Source organism: Phaseolus vulgaris, chromosome 9 (assembly GCF_051622355.1).
Source record: "Phaseolus vulgaris cultivar YP4 chromosome 9, ASM5162235v1, whole genome shotgun sequence".
Lineage (NCBI taxonomy): Eukaryota > Viridiplantae > Streptophyta > Magnoliopsida > Fabales > Fabaceae > Phaseolus > Phaseolus vulgaris.
Window position 1 is genome coordinate 23,239,894 of NC_143506.1, and position 25,700 is coordinate 23,265,593.

General features: G+C 30.5%; 2 protein-coding genes across 3 annotated transcripts; one reads left to right on the plus strand and one right to left on the minus strand.

Annotated features, from left to right (window-relative positions):
• Positions 1-14,385: 14,385 nt before the first annotated feature.
• On the plus strand, positions 14,386-18,243 carry LSF2 (dual specificity protein phosphatase (DsPTP1) family protein). The gene is made up of 5 exons (XM_068624579.1): positions 14,386-14,737; positions 16,574-16,779; positions 17,320-17,490; positions 17,668-17,879; positions 18,008-18,243. The coding sequence occupies exons 1-4, from the start codon at positions 14,455-14,457 to the stop codon at positions 17,869-17,871; spliced, it is 864 nt and encodes a 287-aa protein (XP_068480680.1). The 5' UTR covers positions 14,386-14,454; the 3' UTR covers positions 17,872-17,879; positions 18,008-18,243.
• A 780-nt stretch (positions 18,244-19,023) lies between these two features.
• Positions 19,024-25,255, minus strand: LOC137820466 (Pentatricopeptide repeat (PPR) superfamily protein). Of its 2 annotated transcripts, XM_068624577.2 has the most exons (3): positions 23,185-25,255; positions 22,666-23,035; positions 19,024-20,414 (listed from the first exon to the last, which is right to left on the minus strand). In XM_068624577.2, the coding sequence occupies exons 1-2, from the start codon at positions 25,065-25,067 to the stop codon at positions 23,026-23,028; spliced, it is 1,893 nt and encodes a 630-aa protein (XP_068480678.1). In that variant the 5' UTR covers positions 25,068-25,255; the 3' UTR covers positions 19,024-20,414; positions 22,666-23,025. The 2 variants fall into 2 exon arrangements, with proteins under 2 accessions (XP_068480678.1, XP_090151403.1); XM_090295277.1 differs by having other exon boundaries at positions 22,666-25,253.
• Positions 25,256-25,700: the final 445 nt, after the last annotated feature.

The window sequence follows — 25,700 nt, forward strand, 5'->3', positions numbered from 1 at the left end:
AAATTTGTATTTATATATATATTTTAATTTAGATTAAAATATTTAATGATAGTTAAGATAAGTTAGTTAGTAACTACTTGTAATTCAGTTATTTATAACTGAATATGGATATCTAAGTTATTTGGGTTGTAAATAATATTTTATATATTATTTTTTAATATCTCGAATGAGGGTAACACACCACTGAATATCTTGAAGTCGGGTGGTACATAAGTCTCTCAAACTCAAAATCTATAAATGAGGTGTCAAAATCTATAAATGAGGTGCACGTGGACCAATTTAATAGATGAATAGGTTTTTAGTGTTTGTCGAGTAACAACATGAGTGATTATTTATGAATTATTTATGAGATTGTATTTTCACAATTATCTTTCGAGGACAATGTTTTGCGACCTTTTCATTGGGCCAAGTTTATTTGACTTTTCTAGTCATCTTGATTTGTTTCAAGACAGTGTGATTCCCAATATGCATTAATGATGGTTTTTACTTTTTGAGACGTTGTGTCACTTTGGCGGTTAACGTTCCACTTTTCATGCCATAATACCCTAGGATCTTGAACATCATTTCATTTTGTGCTTCATGATTAAGCATTTGTCCTTTCTTTATTTAATTAATTATTATCACGGTATAATTTATGTTTTGTGATTGTATGAACATATTCAAAGGACACAATATTGTCATGTTAATCAAAATGCAAAAGAGTGAAAAAGATGAATCTCATTCCCTATTTTTCCAATTGAGGCAACAAACTCTTTGACTTGTTTTCTTATTAATGATTGCAATCTTAACAAACTCGCACAAACTTTATTATTTTATTTTCTATTTAGTGAATCTTCTACTAGATTATTCAACTCTTCATTGTGAGTTTGATATTTGTCCTTAGGGACAAATTATTACTTCTGACAACGCGGTGCACTTGTCATAGAAAAGTCATCACCTACCCCTCTAAGTATATGTCGAGAGAATCTTTTAAGGAATTTGTCTCATATTGTGTTTTGATGTTTTGGCTGAGTTTATTTCAGCAGAAGCATGCTCAAGCTCGAATGGAGTCTTTATGAAACCATTGTCAAATAACGAAGACTTTAACTTTGTATATGAGTTATTCTTCATCATAAGAATGTCAATCATATTTACGTCAAATGATGAATACTTTAAATTATATTTTATTTTTAAGGAAAAATTAAGATAAAAAATTTTAAAAATATTTTTTTAAGGAAAAATTGTTGTTCCATAAATATTTTTTCTCAACTTGCCAATTTTATAAAATCACACAAATAAAGTAACTAGCAGATTACGAAAAACAAGTTTCATTAAAACGCAAAATTACTATTGTTTATCATAATGAAAAAAAAGGAAGAGATAACTAAAGCTATTTGGTCATGAGAAATTATGATATAACAATCTCATTTCAATAGTGTATGTTACAATAATGCCATAAGAAAAGCTAGGAGTGTTGAACATTTAGGAGGTTCAATGCTTCTTTATTAATGGAATATGTTTTGCTTCCTCTATGACAACATTGTATATGTTTTTATATAAGGGTTGGTGCATCTCAAATCACCATTTAATTTTATTATTTTTTGTTAATAAAAAAATCTATATAACGAAAATACAAAAGTAATTTAGACAACTCTTATTTTTTATTATAAAAAATAATGTATAATATTATGAAGTATATTTATTTTTAGAACATCTTCATAAAAAAGTCTACAAGATTTTCTTTCTAAGGTTAGACTATACTATTTCATCATTTTGTCTTTCCTTCATGAGTTGTGGACAAGTTATCTTGAAACTCAAAAAAAAATATGCGACAAATGTTTATAAAAATATATATACAGATAATATTATTTTAAATGATTAATATATTACAAAACCATCAAAATATGGATTCACATTTTCATAAAGACTTTAATACAACAAACTATTTTTCTATTAGTGTATATTTAAAATAGTATTGACGATAAAAAAACATATTCAAAACAAGTTACTCTAAATATATATAATATGTTCCAACATATAAATATAATATAATCAATATTCTTATAGATTTATAGGCTCATCTATCATAGAATTTAAAAGAGATTGATACCCCTTACACCTACTTATATATTATTTATACTTGTGAATAAAAAAATATTAGTATTAAATGAAATTAACATATACTACTATTAACTTATCCGTAAGAATTATGCATAAATACACAACATGTATCCTAATATTAAACAATCCCTAATATATAATAAACATTTTTAATTTTTTTAAACATATGGACCATATTACAAAATAGTCATTTTCTAAAAATAATCGGGTCATATTTCACAAAGATAAAAAAAAAATACACCTTTTGTTATAGTCAAATTCTACCGATTGTCATAATCACATTTATTAACTCACAATCTTCAAATATTTTCTTTAAACGACACATGAGTTGTTTCTATAGTTATTTCATCTAAACAAAGCATAAACATAAATCACATTCATGCAATATTTTTAATGAATAAATATACATATCTACTTTCACATGTGTTTTAATACTAAACATGGTATTTAAGAATTCGATCATCATGATTAAGAGCTATTGATGAACAGGAAACATTTAATAATTAATTATATAATTAATTGATTTTATTACATAATCAATTGTCATAAAAAAAATCACTAACAACATCACAACAATGATCCAAAATATTTATAATATCTACAGTTGTTTCTCTTGATTTGTTTAATTCTATTGAGAAGTGAATCTGAAATTTAATTCAATCTTATCAAATTGTCTTATAAATTAAATTTTAGTCTATTTATATGGTAAGAAATATCTTTTAATTATTTCTAATTAAAGTGTGATATCTAACTAATTTTTGAACAAGCAAAGAGATCAACCTTATTTTTTTCTTGTTCTTCTTTGTTACAACTTCAAAAACAAAGAAGAGAACATAACTTTGTCTTTGTTCAAGAGCCATGTTAGTGTCACTGGTTTATTGAACACCAGATTCTTTGCAGCAACTTACAGATTCTTGGCAGCAACTTACAGAAATCACAACAGTAACTCTAGTCCTAGAAGAAGAAGAAGAAGGACATAAGTGGAAATCAACAGTGTCAGCTTGTCTTTTGAAAAGACCATGAAAAAAGGTTTCATTCACTCCTCTTTAGTTGAACAAAAGCAAACGATAATCATAATTATACAAGCAATATTTTTTCTAATTCTTTAAAACATCAGTTTAGGAAAATATTTTTTCTAATTACACAAATTGAATAATCTTAATACCTTTTACATTATTAGAAGACCCTTATTTTCCCTCTTAAATCTTAAATACCATTAAACCGTCCCTTGATTAAATAAATGAGTACTGAACTTCTGTTTTGTATTTTCTTGAAGATATTTTAGTTCAAAACAAGTGCATTCTTTATTCAGAAAAATATTAATTATCATAAATGTATTGCTTTAAGCCCTAAACATTATATTTACATAGTAAGTATGAAACGAAAATAAGTTGATAACCACAGTAGAATTACGAACCTGAATTAATATTATAATTAATTTCAAGTTGATAAAGATAAAAAAAAATAAAAAAATGTATGGTCCATGATCATTAGTTATTATCAAGGCATATATCAAATCAGGCACTTTCAAATTAGTTGAAACCAACCACCATTTTTCTTTTTTAAATTATTTTCAAGTTTACTCTATTATCTTATCAATATTTTTAAATATACAAACTACGAGCTATTTTCTTTTTGTATATATCATAAATTCAATATATTAACTTCACCAAATCTGTACTTGTTCAGGTTAAGTCAGGTTTTTTTTTGGTTAAATCAAATTCAACAGTAGAGAAGCTTCGTGTCTGTGTGTTTTGGAAAACGATGATATCTCAAGTATAATTTGTTATTATTTATTGTATATTTATTTCATAAGAGTGTTATTATCATCATCTTGAATTAATAATTATAATTTTGAATTTATTTTGGTGGTACAGTATAGATTCCCAGAAGAAGAATAGCGAAAGATGAGAAGTTGCGGATGAAAATGGTAACCATTCTCCCTTCTTAATACGAAATTTAGAATTGAAAGGAGCACATGGGAATCCCTCCTTCACCACATCACCTTATTTAAGACTTCAACCAATGGACACCAAAAGTTATTAATAAATGACTTAAATTTTATTTTGGCCTCTTATTAATTAATTAGTCTTCAAGTGAAAAAAAAAACATATTTTAAGAAGTAAACTACACATATTATTATAAATTCATATGATTAGAAATAATGTCAAATTATATATAAAAATAATTATCACTTTAAAAGTTAATTTTATAGAAATAAATTAAATTTAGATTATTTTAAAATGATATTAAATTTCATTTTAACAAAATTTATTAAATTTATCGTTGTTTTAATTCAAAGGTTTTTCTGCATTATAGAGTAATTTACTTTTCCTTTGAACCAATCCAAAAAGTAAATTTCAATCTCTTTTTATTTTTAATGATATTTTTTTATATATGATTTAGATTTTGAATGAAATATGAAAAATTAACAACATATTTATTATAATTTGGGAATTAGTTACGCATTTTTATTAGAATCTTTAACTTGTTATTTCATAAATATAGTTAAGATTGAATGCAATATTTCAGTGATCCAAGTATTGGGTTTCCAAAAATTGATTGAGTTATCGATTTAATGATGTTGTTTTTATATTTGATTTAGGTTTTGAATCTGAAAAATTCACATAACAATAAAACAGATTGATTATAATTTGGGAATTAGTTACGAATTTTTATTAAAAAAAATTAACTAATGAGTTATTATTCCACAAATATAATTGAATTGAGTAGAATATTTCAGTAACCCAAGTGTCCAGTTTTTAGAAATTGAGTTGTCGATTCTCTAAAATTGTTGTTGTTGAGTTGTTGGAGATCCTTGGACTGGTTTTACAGGGTTGAGTTAGACTTACAATTCACTTCCAATTAGAACACTTCATTGTATCAAATCAACCACTATCGGGTTGACCACTCATAATAGATTATCCCACGTGCGAGCTGTCATGTGTTGAAGATCCCACCTCGACTCAAAATTAGAACACTTCATTGTATATAAGTGGATGCAAAACTCTTTTTAAATCCGAATTTTATTTCAGAATGAACTCTTGAGTTGATATCCCATGTCAGAATTCATATCTCAAATTAAGAAAACAGAGTCGAGTGGGAATTAGCAAAGCTAACAGAGACCATCCAGGTGTCTAAGAGCTCCATTTTATTAAGCAAAGGAGAGTTTAGGCAACACTATGAGAGACTTTAATAGTTGAACACGTAGCAGGGTATGTGGAGAAGTTTATTCCCTCTGTTTAATTATGAGATTGATTGGGTTCAGAAGATTATGATTGGTAAATGGAGGCTTATTCCATTTGTTGATTGGTATGAAAATGTTAGAAATTGGAAGAGTGAACATATTCTTGGTTAGTTCCTCATCTCATATGAAACAGGGTGTTGGAAACTTCTTTGCCATAGCTAGTGGGATTCTCATTTCAAATCACACCGTTGCTAAATACACACGTGATCCTCATCAAATCCCAACAACACCTCTACCACATAAATAAATAAATCCATTATTTTTTTATTATTATTTTTTAAGCACTACCTTCAATGTCTCTAATCTATACATTAAATTCGTTCATAAGTTGTTAAACTATTTGCTATTTCTAATTTTATTTTTTAAATTGAGTTTTTATCTAAGGTTGGTGTATGGTGAAGAAGACTGTTAAAACTTTGGTTCATAATATTGTGTTAGTAATTTGTAAAGATGAAATTACTGACCTACAACTAATATTCGTGAAGAAGCCTGTTAATGCATTGAATTATTATTTAAAATGAATTATAGTGTTACAAAATATTGGAAATGTGTATACATCAGTTAAGATAGTGTTACATGTTAAAAAAAATTATGTAAATTAATTTTATAATATAATTTATATTAAACAATGGTTGAAATTTAAATTTAAATATAATTTAATAAAATAAAAGATTAATTGGTTAATGTGAAAAATATTATATATATATATATAATTTCTCACATTAATCAATAAATTTTTTATTTTATTAGATTATATTTAAAATTTAACATCTATTTTATATGTGTCACGTTATAAAATTAATTTACATTATTACAAGAAAATCATGAAATAAAAATTAATTTAAAAAATAATTAGTTGTTATAGTTACTAGATTAGAGGGCATTTTAGGAACTAAATAAATTTTTAGTTTCTAAATTAGTTTTTATTATTGTTAAATGGTTTTTAAATTTGTATTTAATTAAAAATCAAGATTTTTTCTATCAAATTTAGAATCTAAATAATTGGTAGTTAAAACTTTGGTAGCATAATAATTTAGAAACTATTTAACAATAATAAAAATTAATTTAAAAATCAATTTTTTATTAATTTTTAAAATGGTCTCTAATTTAGTTAATGTAATTAATTATTTTGTTATTTAAAAATTGATTTTTATTTTATAATTTTTTTAGTGCGTAATTTTCTAACATTATAATTTAATATAATAAATGCAACATCAATTAAAACAGATATTTTAAAACTTTGATTAATAACCTTTTACTAAGATCAGCAACGTCTCGTGGAAAATTAAAAGTAAAGTAGTAAATTGGAAAATGTTTAAAAGATATAATTTATAAAAAGTGTATTTATAATAAATTATTTTAAACAAGACTTAATTTGTGAGTTGTTTTAGGGTTAAGTAAACATTAGATCAATAATATCATGATGACATGTTTATTATTATGGAAGGTAACTGGACCTACATTATGCAATATGAGTTCATGCTCTCACTTAATTTCATTTTTATTATTTTTATAATCTATAGCCATTTGCGTCTTATTATTTTCAACTCTGTTCTTACAACTAGAATTATTTTCATATAAAGTAAGAAATACTATTTCATCTCTCATACTTGTTTAAGTCCCTCATTGATTATTCACAAAAAAAAAACAAAAAACAAAAATTATCCCTTGCAAGCGAGAGAAACAATTATTTGCTTCATTCATACTCGAATTAGAAAACAAAAATTCAATTGTTTCCTTAAAGTCACAGACAAACTTATGACGACTCTTAATTTTTGACGTTGCCAACACTAGAATAATAGAGAATATTAACAAAATTAGTTGTTACAAATGTATCAGAACTTTTCTCAGATCTGCTATTAAGAACAACCATGAATTTCTCCATTTATTATTGCCTTCCTTAAATCAACATGGTATCTCATTTATTTATTTATTTATTTATTTTGAGATTCTAAATTAAAATATTTAATCCTATATAAAATAAATGTAAACTCTAAACCCTAAATCTTGAGATCATTCCGTATGTGTTTGGATTGAGGAGTGAATGTGTGAGGATTTGAGGGAATGGATGTGTGAAGAAAGTGAGGTTGGTTGGATTCGGGTATGTTAAAGAGGATGGGTGAAGAAAGTTTGTTTGAATTGGGGTATGCTAAAGTGGATTTGTGAGGAAAGTTTATGAAAGTTTGTGATTGATATGATGATTGTGAGAGAGTTTTTTTTTTAAATTGTTAAATGTTACTTTACAAATTTATCCTTACCTATTAAATTTTGTTAATAATGAAATAAGTTATTTTTGTTTAAAAATAAACAACTTTCACGTAGATTTAAAAATTAAAATTAGAAAATAGATATAATTTAAAAATTATAATTAGAAAAAAAATGTATTCAACAAATTAAATAAAAATAAAACTTCAAATAATTTCTTAAAATATTAAACATGCATTATAAAATTAGAAAATAAATCAGATCTTATATAAATAAAATAAAATATTTTTATTATTATTAAAAATTATATAATAATAAAAAATAAAAAAAATACTAAAAAAATATAACGTAATTAACAATAGAAAATAATTTCATAAAAAACAGAAAAATTACAAACTCATAAACATAATAATTATAAAAAAATATATTAATATAAATGCTACAACAAATTAATAAAAAGAGAACTTCAAATAATTTCTTAAAATATTAAATATATACTACAAAATTAGAAAAAAAATCACATTTTATATAAATAAAAAAAAATACTGTTTTTTAATATTAAAAACTCTTGTAGATGAATGAGGATAAATTCGGGAATAGCACATGCTGATGTGGCTTTCCCTCTACATCTCTTCATTTTGAGGAGAGATGATATTTACTGTTCACAGGTATATCTTCTCTTCCTCTTTCCTGCAAAACCTTGGATCTAAACCATTGATATCCTCTCACTTCTTTCCTTGTGAAGAGTACATCCATGGAAGTTGTACTGGTATGGGCAAGATCGAGACCCACCTAGCTGCCCGAGACCTGGTCTACCTGCCCTAGACCTGATCTACCTGCCCGAGACCTGATCTACCTGACCGAGACCTAAGAGAGTTGGCCGAGACCACAGAAACTTGGCTGAGACGACCGAATCAGGGAAGCCTGGCCGAGACCTGAGAGACTTGGCCAAGACCACGGAAACTTGACCGAGACAAGGGAAATCGCCACGGTCGGCTTGGCCGGCCGACATGTACAACCATTAACACTAAAACCAAGGTCAGTGAAGCTAATCCGTCATTAAGGATTAGGTAATGCAACCCTGAGTGAGATTCACTCCACTAATCATGCCCAATAAGGTAAGCCCATTAAATAATATAAATATCACACATCCTAAGGAGAAAGGTACGTCATTTATTACTGTACACCTACCTGAGTATCTATCACCCGCTTTACTGACTTGAGCGTCGGAGTGCCTTCCGCAGATATCCCCATCCGGTGTTCGCCCGAGATCGAGAGCTGAAGGAGAAGCACGAAGACGAGAATGACCACAGTCTAGCACCCAGCAACCTGTCCGACCGAAGAAAAAAGACGAAGACTTCAATAGTTTTCTAGATCTCATCTCCCTATTAAGAATAGAAGCAAACATAGCCTTTGTTGCACTTGTGAGATAATCTAAGTCGGTCACTCTTACACATAACATCTGTCAAGTCAAGTACTCCTGAAAGATTATACTTAAAGTTGATTGCTTAACCATGATATTATCTCTTGAATTGAATTTCATTTTTCCCCAGATTGGGAAACGAGGGCACTGGTGGCATAAAAAAAGATGTAAAGGAAATTGGTGTAAACATGAAGTGAAAAGTGGGATTAGGTGGAAAAGTTTCGAAGCTCCACCATGGTATGCTTACCTTATCTGCAAATATGAAAGGGACAGAGAGTGGGATTAGGAATCCTATAAAAATGATAAACGTTAAAATGTTGGATTTGAGCTCTGTCAAATCTGCAGTGAATGTGAGACTTCATGACACACAGATGGTTTCTCAGTTCAACTGCCACAAACAAGCAATTAATGACTTGTCGTTCATGTTCTTGTGGGTCATGCCAACCAATACCATCTCATATAATCACTACCAAAAATTTCATTCAGATTCGTATATCATTTTCATCATTTCTAACATTCTGCATAAATATTTATCACTAAATCAAAAAAGCTACTGTTTATTATTATGCAATTTCTCAGCATTTAAATAAATGTTCTTTTTTATTGTAGCTTTCGATCTATCTCTCTTTTCTTCATTTTGCTATCATGTGGCATTGTGTAATGATTTTTCAAGTGTAAGGTCAATAATAATGATGATAAAAAGCAATTCAAAGCTAAATAATAAGAGAAGCTTGAAGATAGAATGAACATAATTTGTGAAACTTGTTCAAAAAAAGTCATTATTCAAAAGGAAGACACCAAGAAGAGAGAGATGCATTAATTAGGTGGAATCTTGATAGAAATTTAAGAAGAAAGGTAAGAGCAATTTTGGTTACAAGATTTTATATTATAACCTACACCATATGTATGGAGACACACGACAAAGTCCTTGATGGAAAGAACAATGCCCTAAAATCAGAAAAGTGTTAACCAAAGAGGAGTGATTAACCATGAGAATTGTTGCCAAATATCAATTACCATTGTTGTTGTTTTTCTTATTTATTGGTTGCCTTGTATAATTTTTTTTCTCTCTCTTACACCTCATTATCTTATGCCTATGTCTTACTTATTTTGGTTTAAAGGCATAGTTAAAAATATTAACTTAATGTTAAACTATTCTTAATTACTTTCTTTTTTATAGAGAATATATTCATTTTATAAAATAGTAATGGAAAATATAATTGATTTATTTAAACTATTCATTTTTAAGAAAATATAAAAATGGTTAACAAAAATAGTAATAATTGATTTATTGTATAAGAGTGGTTTATATTCTTTTATAATTTTAAACTATAATTCAAAATAAAAAAATTTAAAATATGTACATTAAGATAGAATTTTTCATTATATATTGCTATATATGAAATTTAAAAACAACAACTTGGAGCTATAGTGTGTAATATATATTTATTTTGTTCAAAGAATATTCACGAATTGCTTATTTCCCATCATAATTATTTTAACGATAAGCAATGCAAGGTTTACAATGAAAATTTTAATAATATTTAACTCATCTCGGATATAGAATTATATTAGTAATAGTTGGATCTAACTTTTTTTTAAAATATTAATTTTTAAAAAAATTAAATAAAATATTTAGATGGAAGAGATAGGCTATTCTTAGCTTGAAAACAATCATTTCTTTCTCTTCCGTTTATCCTTCAATTATTAAATAAATTTTCGAATGATTTAAATAAGTTCATATCAAACAAGCAAACTCATGACTAATGGTATTGTCTCATAGAAATTAAGGTTAAATCGAGTCAAGTGAAAACTCTTAAATATTTTTTTATTATACTTTCACTAGTTCCATATAATTTAAGAATAGAAGTTAAAAACACTTTAATACATCTTTTTAAAATAAAGTCGGAATAACAGATCTTAATTCCGATGATCAATCTTAATTATAATATCTTAACAAATTCCAAATTTTAAAACACATAATTAATACTCCAAATACTATTATTTACTCTAATAATTTGATCTCAACAACCTTAAACTCTTAACTCTTTATATGTGTTTTGTTTCCATTGATTACCATTTTTAATAAATTTTGATAGATGTGAAGTTGTAAGAAAATCCAAAGACATTCTTAAAATCCAGTGATAAATTAGGTTATTAGAAATTGTTAGACGGCAGTAAAACGTATGATGTTTTATTTTTATATCTGAAAAAGAAAATGGTCGTTTCACATCGCATCAAGGGAAGTAGCTGACACATGAATTGATACGTACATGAGTTGGCTCATTAGAGCTTAGCATATATAATTAAGGAGAAAGGACAGAACATGAGAGACCCATCTTTATACACCAAATCTCTCTATTTCACTTTCAGATCACCATTTTATCTTCAGACATCTTTCTTTCTACATTTATCCTCACCACAAAGTTCATGTAGAAAGTTAAGTATATACGGTGTAAAAGTGTGAGAATTTGAAAAAAAAAATAAAAATGTGAAAAAAGTTGAGCGCGTTATTGATGTATAAGAAAAATTTATTAAAATACGTAATTTACTAAAATGCGTGATGTTATGATTATAAGAATATTTTAAATTATTTTTAATAATGTAAATTATATTATCATAAGAATATAAAAATAGGAAAATAAAATATTAATTAATTTAAAATACATTTCATTAATTAAAACAATTTATATTATATTATTTAATTTATAAGCACATTTTAACTATTATTTTTTTAAAAAAAACCTGATCGATTATGTTGAATATCTAAATAGTATAATTAATTATGTTTATTTTAATACACACCATATAATCGATTATTTTTCTAAAAATAGAGGCTAATCGACTTAATCGATTATCAACTAATTTTTAAGACATAATTGATTAAATCCTGTATTTTTTCATGCATAATCGATTAGACACTGAAAAATCTTGAAATGAAATACTGCATTGTGTGCATGACATGCGTATACAATGGTGCTCTTATCTTGTGCATGACATGACAGTGAAACCAACCACTAAGTGACTTTCTTGTTGAGAGTATCAGCTAAACTCTTCACTTTCTCTGCACCCTCACCCTCATCTGTCTACTGAAACAAACAAGGATGACACCGTCTCATCCGTTTTCACTATAGTGTCACCCAAAACCAAACACTCCATTATTTCTCACTTTTAAATATTCATGTCACATACTTCAACTTATGTTTCTCACATTAAAATACAGTATAAAACCTTGCTATGTAATAAATGTCACACTGGACCAGTGGACGTCCCCAACTTCTTTTTTTAGAAAGACTTTTTCTTTTTACAGCTCCATAAAATTCTTCGATTTCTTATAAACAATAAAGGAATATTTTTCTTCCCGCACCTCCATTATACTAAAAGAACCTCCTTACTAATAAAAAAAGTCAAAATTGCTATCCCTCACTTCACTCAGCCATCGCTGTTGCCACTATTGTTGCTCATCACTGGTTTACCTCTGTTCTCCAGAGTACTCTTTGAGAGAAAGAATAAAAATTGAAAAATCTTGTTTTGGAAAAAAGTTTGTTCCATCGTTATATGTTCTAGAAAGTTTGTTCTAAAAATTTTGTTTTTAAATTTTTTTAAAAATGTAATTTATATATTTTGAAAAGATTATTCCAAGTTATGAAAACTTTCATATATGTTCTAGAAAGTTAATTTTGAAAATTTTCTGGTATAAAAGCTCATTCTAAAACGTGTTTTGTGTATTCTAAAAATTATGTTGTAGAACTCCTGTTTCAGAAATCATGTTCAAAAATTTTGTTCCAGGATATTTTAAGAATAAATAATGAAAGTTACTTTTACAAAAAAGTAAAATGATTATTTTAAAATTATGAAGTAAAAAGCATAATAGAAGAACTATTTTTAACATCTCCATAAAAAATTTTGACACTTTCATTTAATTCAGAATGTATTTTTCACATTCCAGAACTAATGGAAGGTGTTCAAAAGTTTAATGAGGTGCAAGAAGAAATACTATAATAAAAGACCATGAATGATTTTATGTTCAAGCTTTGAAAGAGGGTTCTGATTCTGGACTAATACACGAGCCCAAGTGTATCGATTCTGTAAGGTTAGAGATTCATATTGTTCTCGGGCTTGCTGTTGGCCCATCTGGTCATATCCAATCTATTACCCCTATCGGATTAGAGAGTTTCTTCCTGCATCTCTATATTTTTCTTCCTGCACCTCTACATTCTTTAAAATACCGAAATTATTCTTTCACTGTTTTATGTGATTCTGGAATAGAGGTTCTTCATAAGCAAAAAGTGTTTCTAGAACAGGAATTCTATAAGTAAAGAGTGTTTCTGGAATATGAAATCTAGAAGACAAAAAAACATTCCAGAATACATTTGTTTTGATTTCCAGGTTTTGATTTCCAAATTGGTATATCCAGAATTAATAAAATGTGTTCCGAAAAATATGTTCTGAAAATATTTCAGAAAGAACAATCCAGAAATTATTTTTAAAAGAGGTAAAACAGTCTTCGTAAAAAATGATGGGTGCAGGAAGAAATTTGTTAGGCTGCAGGAAGAAACAGCCATCGGATTATTGTACCGCACTTTTACTAACCCGGTTCGAAAATTGAGTTTTTCCGTCCACCTCCCCTAGTTTCTTCCTGCACCTCCATAATTCTTTTAATTTCAAAATTACTCTTAGCAAAAGGTACCGAGTTTATGTTTTTCATTTCCAAATTATATAATATCTAGACTTTTTGAATTTTACAATTAGAAATATAGCTTTATTTTCTGTCTTTAGTGAATAACTCTTTTCAAAATTTATTATTCAATTGAATCAAAATTAAAAACCAAAACTCTAAAATAAGTTATACAAGAATTAATTTTCGTATGTATCTTCAATTTTATTTTTTATTTATGGTTATAATAAACAGCTCATTTTTAATCATTAAATTAGAAGAAAATAAATAATAAAAATGAGAATTTAATTTATTTTTCAATAACTTCATCCATTTTATACGTACATAGAGAGAGAATTAGATTATATACATCACGCTATATCTAAGCATAATTTTTCATCACTAATCCGTTCGAACTTGCAAGTAATTTTGCAGAAACAAATTAGTTAAATAATATGTAAGTGGATTATGGATGGACAAACTCGAGCTTACTTACACAGGTGAAAACAATCTAATTGGAATTCAATTTTTGAAACTCATTCATATTTAATCCTTATAATCTTAGCAAGCTTTATTGAAATTGAATCAAATGATATGTTTATATTTTCAATTTTATTTTTTATACGATAAATTTGTATTAAAATTTAGTAATAAGTTGTGCAAAAATCATAGTGAGTTACAAAAATAATTATTAAAATAACACAATGTTTTTCTAAATAGCTAGTATTCTTATTAATGGTAGAAAGAAGAAGGGTGTTTTGGTGAAAAGGATTTGATTATAAGAAGAGGGTAGAAGAAGCAAGGTGATACAGACAGAGAGAGATGGGAAGCGTTGGAAATGTTTGGTTCCATTCAGTGCAGAAAGTTCCTTTGGATACGCAACTACAGAACAAATCATTATGCGGATATATTGTTCCTCCTTATCTTAACTACCCTATGAGGCTCACTCCAATATCTTGTGAACTGTCAGAACGTGGGATTCAGGACAACTCCAGCACCAAAAGCAAGAGGCTTTACAAGAACAAGAACAAGAACAGGATGGAGGACTACAACATGGCTATGAAGAGAATGATGAGGAACCCTTATGAATATCACCATGATCTGGGTCAGTTTCATCTCTTTATTGTTTTCTTTGCGCATTTTGCTCTTTGGGATGCTACCCATGTTTCATGTCATTATGGTATTGGGAAATGTAATGGATCTGTGGGGGGAATTAATGATCTTGCTGCTGGGTTTTTCTTGCCTACTGTTGCTGTATTATTGATGGTGCTAGATTAGCGGTGATGGTGTGATTCTTTTCCTCATTCCGTTGGTTCTATTTGCAATCTTCAATTATTGTGCTTTCTTGTGTCTTTACACTCAGAGAGACGGATTCAAGATTTACTATATATGCTTCCATTACTTTTTGAAGGGATTGTCTTTTGTTATGACGTTGAGATTCTTTGTGCCCCCTACCCAACTTTATGATGTAAAGTGTATGCCATGCGATTACTGTTTGAAGCTTAATTTAAATTAGTAGTACAGACTGGACATGCTTTAAGTTTTGCAATGGATGTAAATTTCCCTTGAAATGACTATTTTTTTCTTGTTTGTTCTTACAATTTATCTTAAACTTAATCTCAAAACCCAAAGTTCGCATCACTAGGAGTACTTATTTGTTCAATTTAAGATTTCTAATATTAACTCATCGGGAATTAAACTCATCTGATACCACTTGTTAATTCAACAATTACTATTTAGCTAAAAGTTGTAGTTAATAGTCAATATCCAACTCTTTTTACTTAAAATCATATTTCTCAAAGTGTCATAATTAATTGTGACTTGTTTCTATTGGTTTCTTTCATGGGATAATTGATGCATCCTTCAACATGGATGCTTTTTTTTAAATGTTTTTTTTTTTCGTTTTCATGTTTAGTTGCATTGCTAAAATTTTAAAATGTTTGGAAATGAGTGTGGTTCAAATTCTTATGATGCCAATGTAAATGCATCCTCACTTTGAAGATTTAGAAGTAAAAACACTATAGGAAAAAATGTTGGGTGGAAACATGTAGTAAATGTTTTGGCTGGAAAAAAAGGTTAAATGTATTTATTACTCAAACATTCAATGGAGGAATTTTTAGATTATCATCTTACTAGTCCTACATATGACTTGGAAACTTGTGTTTTAGTGTCAAAAGAAGTTTAATTGTAATGATGAAAGTTGCCATAGAGGCGTAGGAGGCGTCAATGAAACATAAACCCATTAGAAAAGTTTTTTTGTTCTCCCATTTGATTTGATGATATTGAGTCTGATGTTGGATTTGATCAAACTCAAGGCGAAAGTAATGATGAAAATGTTGACTTAACTAGATTAAGTTTAAATGATTCAACTCTAGATTTCATCTTGATAATATAGTTTTTGACGTCAATATTGATGCACACTTTTCAATTGAGGAAGAACTTGATGGTGATGAAGATGATGATCTTGCAGATGATGTCATTGGAGGATTGGAGACATACACCCTTGAAAGCATTTGTCCTTTATTTATTTATTTAATTAATTATTATCATTGTATAAGTTACGTTTTTGTGATTGTATGAACTTATTTATTTGGTGTAATTTGAAGTTATAGTAGTCATGCACTGCTAAACTTGTTATTTTAGTATTGTGGAATTGTTGTTTTACTGTTTTGCCTAATTATGGTGATGAAATGTTGAATTGGTATGTTATTTATAGATATTATATTTATTTTTCATTTGAAATTGACTCTTACTAGCTCACAAGTAGAGTCTACCGAACTCCAAGACCTATGGCTTTCTCCCTTCAACTTTTACTGCTATATCAACCTTATATCTCCCATATTTTTTTTTGAAGTGTAACATTCCCCACTTCCAATGTTAATATTTCCTTGGTTTACGATATATCATTCAACTGATGCAACCAGTGATTACTGATTTTCAGGTATGAATTATACTCTTATAACCGACTACTTGATTGTGGGCTCTCAACCGCAGAAACCCGAAGACATAGATCACCTAAAAAACGAAGAGGGTGTGGCATACATTCTAAATTTGCAACAGGATAAGGATGTTGATTACTGGGGAATAGATTTAGAGTCAATAAGAAAAAGGTGTCATGAACTTGAAATTAGCCACACGAGGAGACCGGTAAGCTAGCCTGTTTTCTGTAAATTTATTGTGGATAAAGAAAAAATCTCTCGTATTGTGATTGTCTAGACAACATTTGACTAGCCAAATGTCATTAGGAAGCAGAGTTTTTGAAGGAAGTGACGAGATAAATAAAGGGGAATACACAAAACTTGACTTCTTCGCTTTATTTGGCTCATAATTTATAATATGCAGGACACCTCTTGGTACATGTGATAAAATGAGACATGAATCTTGAAAGACATAAGTGTTTGAATCTAAAGATACTTCTCTTGGAAAAATACTATGAACCTTAAATATTCCTTCATCTTCGAAAAATTTGATCAAGTTTATTAAATGCTTTCTCCTCTACAGTTTTGTGTTTTCATGACTAAGTGTCACTAACCCACCTCAAGGACCCATTTACTTTTTCAATGCAGTTGACTATACTCCATGTAAAAAATGTGAAAGGTTATCTTGAATCTGAAATTGTTCCATTGTTTTGCTTACTTGTTCTAATTAAATTATCATTACACTTTTTTTTCTTGTCTACATTATTAGGCAAGAGACTTTGATCCAGTGTCCTTGCGAAGTGAACTACCTAAAGCAGTTGCATCCTTAGAATGGGCAATTTCTGAGGGAAAAGGAAGAGTTTATGTACACTGTACTGCAGGGCTTGGAAGAGCTCCAGCGGTGGCAATTGCTTATTTGTTCTGGTTTTGTGACATGAATGTGAGTCCTAAACCCTCACCTTGTATTTGAATCCAAAACAGTTTCCCCACTAATTTTTCCACAAGTGTTATGGTTGCACATCATCCTCTTGGTGGTGATAGATTGCTTCACAGTTTTCTTATATGAGAAGTACAATTTTGTGTGGAAAAAATGAATGTGGCATTTTTCTGTGGACAGCTAAATGAAGCGTACGATATGCTAACTTCAAAGAGACCTTGTGGACCAAATAAAACAGCAATACGTGGAGCTACGTATGAGTTGGCTAAGAATGATCCATGCAAGGAGCCATTTGAGAATCTTCCAGAATATGCATTTGAGGATATAGCAGAGTGGGAAAGAAACTTGATTCAAAATCGTGTTCGCTCCCTTCGTGAAACTTGACAACTTAGGCAAGTGTTTCTGACTTTCTGCTATGAAAAACGATTGTACTATTATGTTTCTGAGAATCTGCATTACATATATAATGGATTTTGTCACACCCATATTGAGATGCAATGCTGTTATCTGTGATGGACAGGTTTCTACATACATTGATTGCCACCCTTGCTGGGATGGTGCCATGATACCGCACAAGACTAAACTTTTTGTCAAGCATATTCATACTGATATTGGCATATATAGCCAATAACGTGTACGAAATATTCAATATAGTATAGAGGGGTAAATAATCAATTCTGCGAATATTGCACACCATAAATTTAGACTTCTTTATAATATCTTAGAATGCATGATGTTCAATGCTTGATTTGTAAATTCATAATGCCCTTTGAGTTTTTTTCTTCTTCTAAACACTGAATTAATTATATTATTATTATTATTGAAATTAACCAAAACCTTCAACCACGGGATTTTGTAGCCATGGTTAATTCGTTATTATTATTTTGGAAATAAACCTAAATTTCTGACGGAGCGAGTACTTTTGGAAATATAGTCTTCTTCTTCACATGAATATGCACTATGTTAAGAAACGACAACATACTCGGTAAAATCAAGTCAATTTATAGGGATTTGAATCTACTTTGTTTTTTTAAAATCATAAAAATCTCGTTGACTCTTGAAGTGGCTTCTTTAAGTTAAAATTTCTACCCCATAAAATATTGAAATGTTGCGGAAACAATCATTTATTGTTGCTGCATTTACGATGCTTTATTTTACGAGGAAGTATAACAAAGGATCTTGCCTTGCCTTCTTATGAGTGAGACATCCTCCATAAAATCAAAAGCTTTATTAAACTATAAGATCAGATTTATATACTCACTTTCACTTATACTTTATTACTCATCTTCAGATTATTAGAATATTGAGCATACCCTCTAACCAAACATTGATATCACTAACTCGAGGTGATGTAATATTGACCCAATAACATTATTAACATAACAGAAAATATCGCCAACTCAAAAATTCTTTATAAAAATATACTACAAGCCACATTAATATATGGCAGAAACATCAGAAACATCGCAAGCAAACAAAAACATTATATACATACAAATAGTTAAAAAATGTACAAATATAATTGTAATTCAAGAATAATGAAAGACAGCCTTAACATTAATAACAAATGCAAGTCTAGAAATTCAAATAACAACAAAATCAAATAAAGAATCAATATAATCAAATCAAAGCACTACCAAGTTTAAGACTTAAAATAGGTGATTAAGTGGTAAAGCGGTTGAAAAGAAAAAAAAGAATTTGGGGAGAGTGGGTGGCGCTAAACAAAGTGCAAATAGAAAAAAAAAAAGGTATTTGTTGTATTATAGCTGCAGTAGGACAGTGGTGGTGATGTAGTGGGACAACAACCGGCAGGTTTGGGTCGAGTTTAGTGAGCCAACCAACATTAGTAGCCTTTCTCTAGTTGCTTTTCCCCTTATTCTATCCTCTGGTTTCTACCATTAGCTTTTGCTACTTTTCTATTATGTACTGTTTTTCTCATATCACATTTGTGAGTGAAATTTCAAGAAAAGTCTTGTACCAGAATTCTCTATTATACTTGCTGTCTTGTATTTCTGCTGCTCAAATTGCAGGGATTATTACACTCAACATCACGAGGATGAGGCTAAAAGTAATAATAAAACACAAAAAACAGTAAACATAACAATATTGCAATAAATCTTAGCAACTCTTCTGCATCCTCTATATCAGAAAAAGGAACAACAACACTTGCAATAGAAAACAGGTTAACTTGAAGACAGTATAAGTCATAAGCCGGGGCTAGTGGTCAGAATCAGCTTCTCAAAATTGGAACTAAATTATAAACTAATAAATAATTATAATATTAACCCTCTTGCGGTTTTTCATCATAAATATCTGATAAAGGCCCTTTCTGTAGGCCCCTAAAACATATTTGACATTTGTGCATGCTTTGTGGCGGCCCTTATGGGAATTGAGCTGTGATTTCATAAACGACATCAGAACATGAGGTTACATAAGCAATCAACTGTCTGTGGCATAGAATTCATTTGCCAAGAAAATCATAATCAATAATAAGCAACCTAGTAATATACAACTAAACCTAGCTTTTGATATGTTATACTGAAGTAATAAATCAAATGTCCTCCACTAAATTTGATCATTTCAAGTTAAAATGTGAAAAAGACCTGGAATCCATTTGGAATACCGTGAAATTTTATTAATAGCAAGTTCTCATTCAGAATCAGATAGTGACGGTGCTTAAGAAATTCACCTTTGCCTGCCGTGTACAGTATGTGAGATATCACCAAAAGAACACCCATATGGACAATGGCAGTCTTCTTTCCCTCCTCCATGCCAAGGTTAACAGAAATGCTTTACCAAGGGAGAAATGTAATGAAGCATACAACAAACGAGAAACCCAAAAATGCCTGATGCGAAGGGTCATACAGCAAGTGATGACAAGCACGCAAAATATCAGAGAAAAAGAAATTTCGCCAGCAACATGAGCACTGCAAGAAGTTAAGGAAATTGTCAAGAGCAATGACATCAATAATGTCCCAACCCAACATCTTCATTGTACTTTACACGTCCACCAATCTGATAGAAAATGATCCCACAACCCCCCTACACGAATCCTACCTGGGACTCGATATCCAAATTTGAATTTTAAGTGGTGATCAAATTAATTTTAATATGATACTAATCAATACTAAACAGAGCACTACAATATACAAGATTAGCAGAAAATAAGACAGTTTAGAACCTCAATATCCGCATATTCACAGCTATTTATAATCTACTGCATAAAATTATTCTTCTATGGGGTTGAAGAAAGCATAATATCCTTTTTTTTTTTAAATCCATAAGAATCCAAAACGGGAAAAAATAAAGTTAGACAAGTCTATCAACCAAAACTTAAGATGAACACCCATCTATTGCACTCATCAGAAATTTTCAGTAACCCATTTGTGGAAACCAGAAAAGCAACCATTTCAAATGTCATATTAAAACGAAGGAAAAAATTTAAAAATATCTACGAAAGGATATTTCAATTTCTGTAATCTCATGATCAAATGAAAGCCTCCTTTACCCTATAAATAAAAAAAGACTACAAACTACAGAGACTCTATCTATGATAATCTTAATGAAAGATAAAATCTCCCCAGATGAGAAAAAACATCATTAGGTGGAGAGAACGGCCAAGAATAAAGGTCTTGGTACAAATAAAAGTAACTGGAAGCAAAATCTTAACTATGAAAAAGCTGAACAGAATTTTTTTTTCCCAAATTCCAAAAGTCAGCATCTTGTAAAACTTCAAGTCCTCTGATCAAAACTTGGTATCAAGGACGTGAAAAAATAAGCAGAAGGAAAATATAAAAAGTTCAGGTTGTCTGAGCAAAGAAGCACTGGTAATAATATCTGGATATTGGTGGTAGTAGTAGGACTACCAATCACAAGCATTATTCAGAAAATCTTGTTTTCAGCCAATGCAAGTAATTCTAAACTTGAAGAAAAACCATCAAATTATTGGCACTCACCTTCAATGCCATAGCAGGTTATGCACAAATGAACCATAAAATTCCCCAAACCAGATGCAACAAGGGAAGAAGAACTTCAGGACAAGGAAAGACCACAAGACCGAGTGATATTGAATGTCTATTTGATATTTAAATATAAATAAGAGCAATATGTTAGTTAGTTACTCAACTGTTGTTAGTACATAGTTTTTGGTAGCTGCCTATAAAAAAGGTAGGATATTGTATTCTAGAAAGTTAAATCTAGACTGGATGTAGACAAATTGAAATGATAATCAAGTGCAGTGTGTTGCATGTCCCATAACAGATGTCAAATGAGTGCCAAGTCACAACTTAATTGTGTTCAACTCTCAATGTAGCAACTGTTGGGAGGGAGATTGTTGCAGATTGTATCAGTCGTCTCATGGAAAAAGTCAGGTAGGTCAAGTCACAATTGATCGCGACACTAGGTTTGCTACACTCTTAAGTACAAAAATATTCCTTTTGACGTAATAATAGTAAGTGTTTGATCCAATAATTGAAATCAAAATCAAGGTCACGAATTCAATTCCAAGCGAAGCAATTACTATGGAGAAGATTGTTATGAATTGCATTTATTGTCCTGTGACAAAAATCAGGTGCATCAAGTCATAATCGAATCATGTTTGATTCCCAACACAACAATTACTAAGGAGGATATTTGCATCAATTGTCTTCTGCAAAGGTCGAGTAGGCTAATCAAATCGTGATGCTTAAGCTATTATACTCTTAAGTAGAAAAATTTGCATCCTAGCGCTATTAACTATAGTTTTAGCCTGGTAGTACACATTTAATCCAATACAGTGTACAATTTTCTTTGACCTCTTTGTTTCTCTCCTATTCTCTCTATCCCCTCTATTTTGTTCTTCCTCTTCCCCCTCTTCTTGCCCTATCTTTTTGTTTCTTTCTCTTTACTAAATTCTATATCACTATTTAATCATACCAGCTAAACTTCACTACATCTAAAGCTAAAAAACTCTTCCACTGGCTTTTCAAACCCTTTCAACAATGAACAAAAATTCAGAGTGAAGTGTTTATATTTCAGTTGGCAATTGTAGTCTAGACAACTCAAATTCGAGTGCAAAGTAAAATCCTAAGAGCAAGCATGCAAAGATATATTTTTCAAATTGATCCCAATAAATTTTACATTGTAAGTCTGGAAAGACATAATTTAACATTCAAGATAGACATAAGGATTAAAGGGCACCTTTGGCTCATTAGAAAGAACATTGAGTCTCCTGATTCATAATCTTTTTCCTTGATGGAGATGTGCAAAGAGCTGAATCGAGAAATTCATTCATCTTGATCAGCCACTGTTATTTAATCTCTTAGAAAATCAATTGTATTGCTTGTCCTGCTTTGTACAAGCTGCGTTTTATACCAACCAAATTTATTTAAAAGGTATCCAGCAGACTCCATCCAACGAACAAGATCAATAGCATAACCCCTTTTATCTGGGGAACACAATAGACACTTGAGGAGCCGCTCACAAATCCTTGACCGCATCACAAAACCTTTCTCAAGAGCGTAAAGAAAGATGTTTACTGCATCATCCAGCCTTCCTTTTCTACAGAGACCTTCGATCAAATATACACAGCTTGGAGGGTTGATATTGATATTAAACTTATCAAGAACAGAAAATATAATCAATGCTTCATCTAATTGATTTGCCTGACAAAATCCAATAAGTAGAATAGTATATGGAGCTAAATTAAAATCTCTAAACCTGAAGTCCAGTTCTAGTAAACCTCGAATTGCCTGTTCCACTTCTCCTCTGACAAAATATCCCTCCAAAACATTGATTGAATCACCTTCCCTGCCACGAAGGTTCTTTAAAAAACTCAAATAATAACTGATGGCCTGTGAGACCTTCTTATTTCTAGACAACCAAGTCATAAGTGCTTTATAAACTTCAAAGCTAGGTTGACATCCATGCTTCAACATATGCTCATACATCTTCAGGGCGTCTTCTTCTCTGCCAACTCTGAAAAGCCCATCAATCAGTGTCCCATAAGTAACAGAGTCAGGTGATGGCCCCTTGTCTTGCATATCCTTGAAAAGCTTTAACGCACCATTAAGCTTAGAAGCTCTGCAAAAGCCGTAGAGTAGAACATTATACGTCACAATGTCAGACATAACCCCACTATCAGCAAGTTGTATCAGAAACTTGTAAGCATCCAAAAGTTGTCCAGTTTCACACATTTGCTCCACCTTTTTCCGGAGACTAACACGATCTAAAACCTGATTAGAACCCCGAGAAAGCCGGAAGAATAACGAAGGACTTCTCCCCATCTCCATCTTGTACCACATGAGATGTGCCTCCTCCAGTTTACCAGCCTTGCACAGTCCATATATAAGAGTATTGAAGGTTACAAGTGAAGGAAAACATCCAGACTTCTCCATCCGATTAAATATTTCTTGTGCCTCGTCAACCATTCCTCTCTTACACAGGTCACAGATGAGAATGGTATGCGTGCAGACATTGTGAAACCCTTCATGCTCAGAAATTTGAAGTTGGAGAGATCGTGCTCGATCCAGAAGACCAGCGTCACAGAAACCTTTAATAACTTCATTGTAACAAACAGCATCAGGAACTAAGCCTTGCTGGGTCATCTCACAAAACATCTTCACAGCTTCACCAATCCTGCCCTCGCTCGACAAACCCCGTATCATAACTGTGTACAAAACAACATCTGGAACAACACCCTTCTTAAGCATCCTTCCATACCACGAATGCGCTTCATTGTATCTCCTTTCCCTAAAAAATCCCGCAATCAGATGACTGTAGCCCTTTATATCAAGAGGTAACCCGTCTTTCTCTAACGATTGCAGAATCGAAACGGCTTCATCTGACCTCCCCATCTTGCAATACTCATTAATCAAAACACAATAAGACATCGAATTAAGCCTGTACCCACGTTCTTTCATCACATTAAACGTCCTGTGTGCCTCATGTACCCTCCTCGCACGACACAGACCAAAAACAATAGCAAAATATGTCATCTCACTAGGCTCTACATCCCTTTGGCCCATCTCATGGAGCATCGCAAGCGCACCATTAACATCCTCACTTCTACAAAACCCCCCAATCAACATGTTATAAATGCGTTCACTAGGACAACAATTGGACTTAAGCATCAGATTATACACCGCAAGAGCCAACACAAACAACTCTTTCTTAAACGCAATATCCAAAATGATGTTATAGGCATGAGCATCAGGCACGCTACCAACCTCACCCATTCTACCAAACGACTCTATAGCCTTCTCGGCGAGACCCACTTGCCAATACGCCCGTATCAAAACATAAACCGAATCAGAAGATATAAAAACTCCGGATTTCTTAATATGCTCGAGGCCTTCCCAGTAAAGGGAAAACCAGTTGTTGGTGCAAATGACCTCACTCACCAAGCCGCGGTATTTGAGGGTGGAGAAAGTCCCTAACTTGAGGGCCACCGAGATGCAGAGACGAAGAGGCAAATGGGGGTCCGAAATGGGAGGTTCCTCGGACGGAAGGGAAAATCTTCGGAGGTATGTGGGAGGCTTTTGGTTTCGACAGAATACGCAGGAGACCTCCGCTGCTTTCCTGAACCTGGAGAAGGCCAACATTGGAGGGTATATCCTCTGTGTGCTTGCGTCAATCACAGATTCAAATTGCAAAAGGGTTCGTTGGTGGTCGACGATGATGCGTTGCGTTGGAGTGAGATGGCAGGGACAGAGTTTAAGGAATCCCTTTTGACTGAACTCATGTTACCCTCCATACCATAATCAATCACCCTTCTATTCCCCAACATTGTAAAAGGTTAATTTTTTTAACACCCTGTTATAATTTTTATTTTTCATCTTTAATTTTGCTTCATACATCTTTTTTTACATCATATGTTTTCCTTTATTTTAATTTAAATAACTAAATTATTGTTTAATAGTACCTAAAACGGATCTGATAAGTTTAGTTAAAAAGGAAAATAGGTTCAGAAGAACATAAACGAGAAGCTTAGGATTTAATTTGACTAAAATTGTGACTTAAATGATATATCAAAATTTAAAAAATGAAGAAAATTGTGACTTAAATATCATAGTTTTGATGTAAAGTATTTATTAGGGTAACATAAAACCGTTAGATATTATAGACATAAAATCTTTAAATATTTACATAACTTCAAAATATTAATATATTTATATTTGATTAAGTTTTAAATAATTTATAAATTTATATATTTAAATTGATTTTAAAAAAAAAAT